The sequence below is a fragment of the Sarcophilus harrisii genome, chromosome 3 (assembly GCF_902635505.1).
Source record: "Sarcophilus harrisii chromosome 3, mSarHar1.11, whole genome shotgun sequence".
NCBI classification, from domain to species: domain Eukaryota; kingdom Metazoa; phylum Chordata; class Mammalia; order Dasyuromorphia; family Dasyuridae; genus Sarcophilus; species Sarcophilus harrisii.
The window spans coordinates 337,779,261-337,789,271 of NC_045428.1; the positions used below are offsets into that span (position 1 = coordinate 337,779,261).

General features: G+C 30.6%; 1 protein-coding gene across 2 annotated transcripts in view; it reads right to left on the reverse strand.

The window, feature by feature from the left end:
- NCKAP5 (NCK associated protein 5) overlaps positions 1 to 6,555 on the reverse strand; it is a 679,630-nt gene extending 673,075 nt beyond the window's left edge. For both annotated transcript variants that reach the window (XM_031963671.1, XM_031963674.1), the window contains exon 1: positions 6,455 to 6,555. In XM_031963671.1, coding sequence (XP_031819531.1) covers positions 6,455 to 6,522 — 68 coding nt within the window. In that variant the 5' untranslated portion in view covers positions 6,523 to 6,555. The remainder of the gene's footprint in view (positions 1 to 6,454) is intronic.
- Between the last annotated feature and the right edge of the window lie 3,456 nt (positions 6,556 to 10,011).

A 10,011-nucleotide genomic window follows, 5' to 3' on the forward strand; every position in this document is an offset into this window, starting at 1 on the left:
CATGTTGAAATATTCATGGATCACTGTGATATGTATCAAATCACAGGGTTCAGTGTCTGAGTTGGACAAGGTTGACTCTGTTGTATGCACTTAATTCAGGGAACTGTAATTCTATTATATCCCCTCTTTAGTTTCAATGGCCAATGTAATTGTACACAAGGGAGTGATATTACTTAATCAGTGGCTTATTATCTATCAGAAGTGGTTTTAATGGTATCCTCCTTTAAAGGTGTGTTGTCAATACACAATAAGTATTTAGATTTTTAACTACAATTCATGCTTGATTTCTCATTGTCAAGGGATTACTGAGTCATGACTACAGAAGCCTATGCTTATGCCTCATTTTAACAGCACAGATTAATTCTTTTTTTTTTTTCCTTGAGAGTAAGGCATAGCCTTAGAGGTAGGATACTTACACTGGTTGGAGGACTGGGAAATGTCTATAACTCTTTGTAACCATGCCTGATGGGTGATTGAAGACTGGCATTGATGGATTTTCAAGGAAATCCCATTTAGTTGAACTTGCCTGAGGCTATAATTATAATTTAGAAAAACTGAGTAAGGATTAAAATGACTGCAACATAATGGAAACCCTAGTAACCCCCATCTCCTCTGATCTCAACTATCAAGGAGTAGGTAAAAAAAGGAAAACAGTACTTTTTTTGATCTGGCATTAAATGAAGTATCTCCCCCCATCTCCAGAATTTTGACCTCTATTACAGAGCATTAAGCTCCCTATTTGTTTGCTACATATTTTATTCCCCAGAATTGATTCTTTTTCTCTTCCCCTTGTTTCTCTTTATCTCCCTCCCTCTGTTTTTCCCATTTCTCTCTCTTTTCTCTGTCTTCTCTCTTTTTTTATTGCTCTCCCTCTCCAATCTTGCTTTTGGAAGATATGAATATCTGAATGGATACCTTCTTGAAATAATGATCCCAACCTTTCTTAGTTATTCCAAAGAGATAGTTCTGTGATTGGAAACTTCAAGTCAGATAAGAGGAGAGGATAGAACTGTGGCAGATGAATGAGGAAATTATTTGAAGACAGATAAAATGATGATTTTTTTCCAGTGATAATATACACCTTTCTCTTTTAGATCCACCTTTAAATCAGGGCAGTCCTGTCTAGGATTCCATAGAAAATCGGTTCCTTCAAATTATAATCAGCTAAAGTGACCAAAGGAAAGTATTATTTCAACTTTTCAAGCCTTTTGAAAAAAAAATATAGACAACCAATCTTAGAAATTTGAAGTTTGGATTACATGTATTATTTGGATTAGCAATACACTGCCCTTGATTTCACCCAATTATTTCATTCCTTTTTGCTTACAGCTTCATTTGTTCAAGGTGATTATGTTTTCTCTGTTATTTGTTATGACAATATGAAATTAATATTTTGACATTGGAGGGTTAGGTTTTATAAATAATGAAGTCCCAGCGCTGTTAATTCACATTATTTGAGTCATGTATTATTTAAACCCATGAGAAACTAAAATTACACACAGAGGTGTCTATCATGTAAATATTTTATAGTAAAAAGAACTGATAAAAATGCAACATATATTCATCTTGTAGTACACATGATAGAAAACAAAAAATTAAATTCCAGTTGTCAAATGTATATCATTTATAATTTTAAAGTGTTTGTTCCTCTAAACATTTAATTTGAGATTGCATATGGATAAAGATACTTGTCAAATGTTAAGACAAAGAAGCTCTCAGCTGTTGTTTCTTTTCAATTTGTCTTGTCAGTCATAGATATATTTAGTCAAATTGCAAAGTATCAGATGATATAAAAAAGTAACAAGGGGTGAAAGGGGGGGGGAGTCCCTTTCCTCTCTTCTAACATTCCACGTGCAAGCACATAAACATGAAGACAATTATAATAATCTGAAATGATTCTGTGCAATTGGTACATGACCATGTGTTTTTTTTATTATTCAGAGAGAGAGAGAGAGAGAACACAATAAAAACAAATGGGTTTCCAGTCAACCTTTGGATAACCTTTTGAACTTGGCTTCTACTTTTCCAATTCTTCACATAAATTTCCACAACATTTTCCTTTTAAGGGGAATTTGTTGTTGTCAGAAATATCAGTCAGTCTAGATCTGTACCAACTGACAGGCAATCATATTTGATTTCTACAAGAACCCTTTAAAAAAACTTTTGGTTATAGTCTTATTATGGTCAAAAACTCAATATTATTTCAGGATAACTAGTCATTTTAAGACTGTGATTACAACAGCATATTTCTTTGTTGTACAACAGATGGTTACACAATATGAAGTAAACCTTATTAAGCACTGAAAAATAAGGAAGGAAATTTCAAATCCCTGAAACTAAACTTCTTTAAAAAAATTTTTAATAGCTTTTTATTTACAAGTTATATGCATGGGTAATTTTACAGCATTGAAAATTGTCACACCTTTTGTTCCAATTTTTCCACCCCTTACCCTACATGGCAGGATGATCAATACATGTTAAATATGTTAAAGTATAAATTAAATAAAAAATAATTATACATGTCCAAACCATTATTTTGCTGTACAAAAAGAATCAGACTCTGAAATAGTGTACAATTATCCTGTGAAGGAAATCAAAAATGCAGGCGGGCAAAAATATAGGGATTGGGAATTCTATGTAGTGGTTCATAGTCATCTCCCAGAGTTCTTTCACTGGGTGTAGCTGGTTCAGTTCATTACTGCTCCATTGGAACTGATTTGGTTCATCTCATTGCTGAAGATGGCCAGGTCCATCAGAATTGATCATCATATAGTATTGTTGTTGAAGTATATAATGATCTCCTGGTCCTGCTCATTTCACTCAGCATTCATTTGTGTAAATCTCTCCAGGCCTTTCTGAAATCATCCTGCTGGTCATTTCTTACAGAACAATAATATTCCATAATATTAATATACCACAATTTATTCAGCCATTCTCCAATTGATAGGCATCTACTCAGTTTCCACTTTCTGGCCATTACAAAAAGGGCTGCCACAAACATTCTCACACTCACAGGTCCCTTTCCCTTCTATAAAGATCTCTTTGGGATATAAGCCCAGTAGTAACACTGCTGGATCAAAGGATATGCACAGTTTGATAACTTTTTGAGCATATGAAATTAAACTTCTGCTACTAGTCCAGTTTTCTTGTTATTCTATGTGTAATAATGAGGAAATTATATATGTATGCCATGCTTTTCATTTTTACTATCTAAAATGGGGATCATAAGTCCATATTAATTTGTAATTTTTTTATGAATAAGCTACATTGTAAGATTTTGTTAGCATTTATATATTCCATTTTTAAAAGTCACTAACTGCTTCAGAATAGATGGAATGTATAAGGTCTCAAACAATCTACTCACTATATGTAAAAATGGTAGCCTCCACAATTGAAAAACAAGATAAAGTCAGACCAGTGATCTATACTGGTTTTCTGGGACATGGTTCTAGTTGCAAAAAATCAAATTGTGTTTATTGTACATGACTAGCTATTTTCATGATTCTTTACAGATCAAAGATTTCACTCTAAATCTTGAATAAGCATTCTAAACATCTAGTCCAATTGACAAAAATATTTTTTTCCATATTGCTGACTGTTGCAAATATATCATTCACCAAAAACAGTTTTGCTACAATTCTAATAATGAAGCTATAATAACAATCATAAAGCATAACTCTTTAAGTCAGTCAAGTTGAATTCTGTTTGCAAAATATAATCAAATGGAATTTCATGATTCAATAAATATCATGTAAATCTGCTATTATTGGTTTTCATTTTCAATTTCCATTTGCTTGCTGCCAGTTATTTAAAGTATTCAAATACACATTATTGCTCTTGATTACTATTTGAATAGGGCTTATTTCTGTATCTTCTACTACAACAAATAAAACTTCAATTCACCTACTGTAGTAATTCCATCTCTGAAGTAAAAAAAAAATGAAAATTATAACACACAAGTATTTAAGCTTTTGTTTTAAATGAGGTTAAGTCCATGTCAGAAATGAGATTTTAATTTAATTGTATTCCAGAAAACAAAAAGAGTCATTTCAGTTACTTTAAGACACTCAAAAACATAGTTTTTTGCTATTTCAGTTTTTTTCCATTAAAACCCAATTGAATATTTTACATATCAAAATTTAATCAAAGATATGCTTACTTTTCACTTTATATCTAACAAAATTTTCTTTAAAAAATTATAGTTTTGTGTGGTTTCAGTGGCCAAAGACTCCCACTTTCTGTTGAAAGGACAAAAACATAAACATAAAAAGGCTACTTGAAAGATATAATTATTTCATTCTGCCTTTAAATCTCTAATGCCTAAGATAGTGTCTAGTGCAGAGTAGGTATTTAATAAGTGCTTGTTAATAGGTCAATGAAATATTTTATGTAGATACACCCTAATTAATGCAAACATGTCGGAAGATTGATGATGCTATAAATTCTTTAAAACACATAATAACCAACATGTCAGTGGAAGTTATAAGCAAATCATCTGCCATAAAATATTTTCATTGATTTAATTAATATAATAAACTGAGTCACACAATGCCAATAGTAAAATGGTATAAGCCAAATCGTATATATTAAGAGGAAAATCTATAAGATTATCTAAAAGCAACTGGGATTTCAGTTAATAACATAGTATGTTAAAATTCTTTGTGTTATAGAATTTTAGCAACAGAAGGGACCTCAAAGATCCTTTTGTCCAATACCTTCTTCTTTTTTTTTTAATTATTAGGAAACTAAGCATTGTAAATGTCCAAGGTTAAACAGCTAGTGAGGGGGCAGAACCAATACCAGAAAGGAATTCTGGCCCATTAGCTAGAGGTTTTTCTATAAACAAAAATTAGATTAATACATTGGAGGAATGCCACATCTATTTCTGTGTATAGATACATGTATATATCTGTATACATATATACATATATAGGAATATACGTATATTTGTTTTGTGTGCGTGTGTTGGGAACCATCAGACTGCTATACATACCACATACATATATGTTTGGGCATACATATACACATGATTTCTGTATAAGAAATGACAACATATTGTTTCTCATGATAGACAATTCTTTAGGTTAAAAATAACAATGCGACAGAAAAAAATAGCTGATATAGTATATTTTTGGTAATATTCTCTTACTAGTTATTACATTAAAATATTATTCATCTTACTAGATTATTTTGGGGAGCTATTTAAGTAGGAATGGTATTGCCTGACATAATGACCAGTAATAGACTTAAATACATTTTTCCTCTATTTGGTTCTATGTGTTTTTATGGGGGAGGAGGAGTTACTTTTTTAAAAAGGCCCAATTCTTGTTCTTGGAGAATCAATGGCCTTTTTGGGTAGATTACACCACTATATGAAACTATATCTATAGCTTTTGACACAATATAATAGATATACAAGTTATGTAGTTAAGATGATAAGTAGTATAAGAGTTGAGAAAATTGAATGATCAATTTCACAGCAGCTACCTGGATCCAGCATGGTTATAATGACTCAAGATTTTAGACAATAGTTTCACAACCATTTTCTCTGTCCTTACACCACAAACTCCATCTGTTTTTGGAATCCTGTGGGATCATGTGGACTTGACAATCTGACACTGATTATTTTATCCTCTAGTCACAAAGTATATTTTTCTTCAATATTCTTAACTGAAATAAACACCCCTCTTTAAAAAAAAAATTTACATCACATCTTTAAATCTTATTTTCTCATTAAAAAAAGTATTCTATTATACATAGACCCTCTTCCCCCCCAAAAAGAGAAACAATAATAATGCAAGAAACATCTCAAAATACTTATCTAAGACAAAATTAATCTACTTTTGAAATGTCCAGAATCAGAAGTTTCTAGGGGGCTTATAAATAAGTATCTGGCAGGAAACATAGTAAACAGATCACTGACCTGTTAACTTTACATTCTTTGACAGGTGAATTTACCTCTCTATAACTCAATTGAAGGATCATAGAAACAGAACTGGGGGATTTTAGAGACTATATACCCCCTCATTATACAAGTGAGAAAAAATGATTCCAAAGAAGTCGGGGTCACAAAGAGTGACATACTACAACTGAACATGAATGAAGTCACACAGAGAGAAACACATCAGGAGTAAGATTTAAACTTAAGAACTTCAACTCTTGAGTCAGTGAATTTTTTTCCTGTATCATCCTAGACAAAATAAATATTGTAGTCCATTCTGACTACATAATTCTATAATTGTAGTCACGATTAACCCACACTTATAGATTCATGGAAAACAATTTTTAATAGTATAATCATATTGTAGGTGAATAATATATTCTACCTTGCCTCCAATAATTGGCTTAACTATGGCTGTTTTTCTCTGGGTGAAGGGGTGTATTATATTTCAAATAAGGATAAAAACAAGACATACTCTACCACACAAGTAAATAGGATATTAATTCAACTTACCTCCAGAGATTTCGACGTTGTTCCTCCAGTTGTGTTAGCAAATGTTCAATATATTTATTTGAATCCATGTATTCCTATGAGGAAAAAGTTAAAATAGTCACCAAAATTATATTTATTTGACTATCCATAAAATGAAGAGTTTAGCTAATTTTCCTTCAAATTTATATTATATATATATATATATACATAATTTATTAACATTAGTCCATCTTTCTAGGAAGTTACATTCTAGTATGGAAGAAAAGATAGATATATCAATATTGATAATGTAATTAAATAATGCCTTATAATTAATAAATAACAACACATTAATTAATGATATAAAATCAGTCATAAGTGCATAAGAAAATACAAGTGGTCACTTGGTAAAATAGGATGTGTTTTTTTTTTTTTTCACATCAAGTCAGACAAAAGGAAAAAAAAAAAACTATATCAGATGCCTGGAGAAATTATTTGAGGACAGATAAAACTATGAAGTTTTTCAGTAATAATATACAACATCCTCTTTCAGTATCACCTCCAAATCAGACTAGCCATGAGGGACTGCCTAGGAAATTGGTTTCCTCAAATTATAACCATGTAAAGTTACCAAAAAAAGTATTAATTCCACATTTCTTCACCTTGTGGTAATTTTATATATATATATATATATATATATATATATATATATATATATAATTATTTCCAAGATTTCTTCAAGTATGGTGTGCCTATAGTTGTGTTTTGTTTGCTTGCTGCATATTAACATAAAAATTTCATAAAATAGGTAACAGAAATTCTTTTTCTTATATAAAATAAAATCAACATTTTCTACTATATACCATAATAAGCTCAAAATGAATTCATCAGCTTACTTTTAGAGCTATAAAAATATTAAAAGCGATTAGGCCAGACAACATTCCCAGGTATGTCTATGAAATGAATTATTAACCTTACAGGAGACAGAAATAATTACAAGAGTTTATGTATTTTAAAACAAAAGATAGCTTTGGCTACATGAAATTGGAAAATTTCTACATGAACAAAATTAGTGCAATTGTAATAAGAGGAAAATGGCATAGTTAAAAGAAACCTTTATATAAATTGTGTTTCTTTAGTATTCCATAGCCAAGACAACTAGATGACTAATAAAATATGAAGATCAAAAGTGATTCTTCAATACATAGGCAAATATATGAACAAATAATTATGAAAACATTTGCATTTAGTAATTTGAAATTATATTAAGAAAGTGTCAAAAATATTCCCATTCTTTAACTCAGAGTTTACTCCTATGCATATATACCAGAAGGAAATCAGTGATAAAACAAAAAGAAAGTTCCCCTATACAACAGTATATTTATAACAGCACATTTTGTAGAAAGACACAAAGTATATGCAGATCAACTGAGAAAAAGTTAAACAAATAGTTTTATACAATATAATAAAACATTTGTATACTGTAAGAAAATTATGCATATAATGAGAAAAGAAAAATTTATTTAAAACTAAGTAAGCACAAATAAGAGAATTCTCTCTATATACACACATATGTACATATTTCTGTATATATGTTTATACATATTTATTAAATATACATATATACATGTATGTGTGCTACAATGATGTCAACAGAAAGAACAATAACAAATCAATTAGAACTAAATGCTGAGGAAATTGAGTGTATGCATATCAATTGGGAATGGTCTAAAAAGTCATGATCTTGAATGTAATGGAATGTTATTGTTCTATAAGAATGGTGAGCAGACTGATTTCTGGAAGTACTTACATGAACTGATGCTAAGTGAAGTGAGCAGAACCAGAAGAATATTGTACACAGTAATAGCAATGTTATGTCAGACTTAGCTTTTCTCAGTAACACAGTGATCCACAATAATTCTAATAGACTTGGTTTAGAAAATGCTATCCACGTCCAGAAGGAGAACTATGGAGACTGAATAAAGATTGAAACATAGTATTTTTACCTTGTTGTTTGGTTTTGTTTCTCATGGTTTTTTTTTTTCCCTATTGTTTTGATTTTTCATTTACAATATGACAAATATGGAAATACATTTAAAATGATTGTGCATGTGTCACTCCTATCAGACTGCTTACTGTCTTGGGGAAGGGGAATTAAGGGAGAGAGGGAGAAAAAAATTGAAACTCAGAAATCATACCAAAATGAATGCTGAAAACTATCTTTACGCATAATTGAAAAAGTAAAATACTATTGAAATTTAGAAAAAAACTAAATTCAGTAAAGTTGTAAGAAAGACATCCTTAAGAATAAATATGAAAATTCATTTTAGCATATTTTTTTCAGAGACAGGGGGTATATGAATATGAAACATAAAAAATAATGTTAGATATTTTGGATATATTAGTTAAGTTTACTGAACTGTTTTTCCATCCCTTTTTAATTCTTTTTTTTAAGGGACATTTCTTTGGAAAAGCTGAGCAAAGGATATATTGGAAAATGAAGGTGACCATGAAAAGATATCAATACAACTTATTTTTTCAAAGAATTAACTTTTAACTTTCAAGATCTAGTCAGTCAACCATTGCCTTTTTTGATTCTATTGCTTTAGGTAGAAAAGAATGCAATGGTGTCAATCTGCCCATGAAAGCTACTGTGACATTTCATGGGGATTAAAAAAAAAAAAAGATAGCTCTAGTTGTCATTGATTTTTTCACTTTCTGAAATATTGATTTCTTATGCTTGAATACTGGAGATTATCTATTTCTGCCACACTATTGTATATTCTAATAGAAAAAAAATAATCAGTAGAAAGTAGTCTGGAATTATTGAAAAAACACTGCCCTAGAGATCTACACCTTCTAACAGTGACTAGCAATTTAACCTTGTGTAAATTATATGAGCTCATTAGGACTTAGTTTTCTTATCAGTCAAATAACGAGACATAATTCAATGATTTCCAGTATTTTTCAGCTGTAAAATGCTATGATTCATTCATTCATTCATCATTACATTTTTTGAGAACTTACTATACATAAGATGTTCAATTTAGTGTTAAGATAATTCTATGAACTAATTCCACAGAAGTAAAGGACAAGGCCTCAAGGCTATCATTTTGACCTTGGTGAGGGGAATTTTAGGATTTCAGAAAAAGACTCAGCACAATCTCGCTAATCCTGAAAAGGAGATTTCAAATAAAAGTTGGGAGGCAAAGAAGGTCATGAAGTTGTCACTTTGAACCATCAACAGGATACCACATAAGGCCAGCTGGTTTGAGACACAAGGTCATAAAATTTCTGCCAGAAATGCTCACAGTCCTAATCTGGAATTAATTTTAAATACATCAGTGAGGGGGGCTGTAACTAAGACACAAATCCAGAAAAGGAGAATATCTTCAAAAACCCTTCAAGCAAATCCTCAACCCCTGCCCCCCCCCCACAAAAAAAAATCCATAGCTTGTCTGAGAGATCAATTGGAATTCCTAGAAGAAATGAAGTTTTTTTTTTTTTTTTTAAGGGCTAAAATTATATAAATAATTAAAAGCATTAGAATGAATTAGTAAAGAAATGAAAGCAACAAGAGAGATCGAGAAGGAAAATTA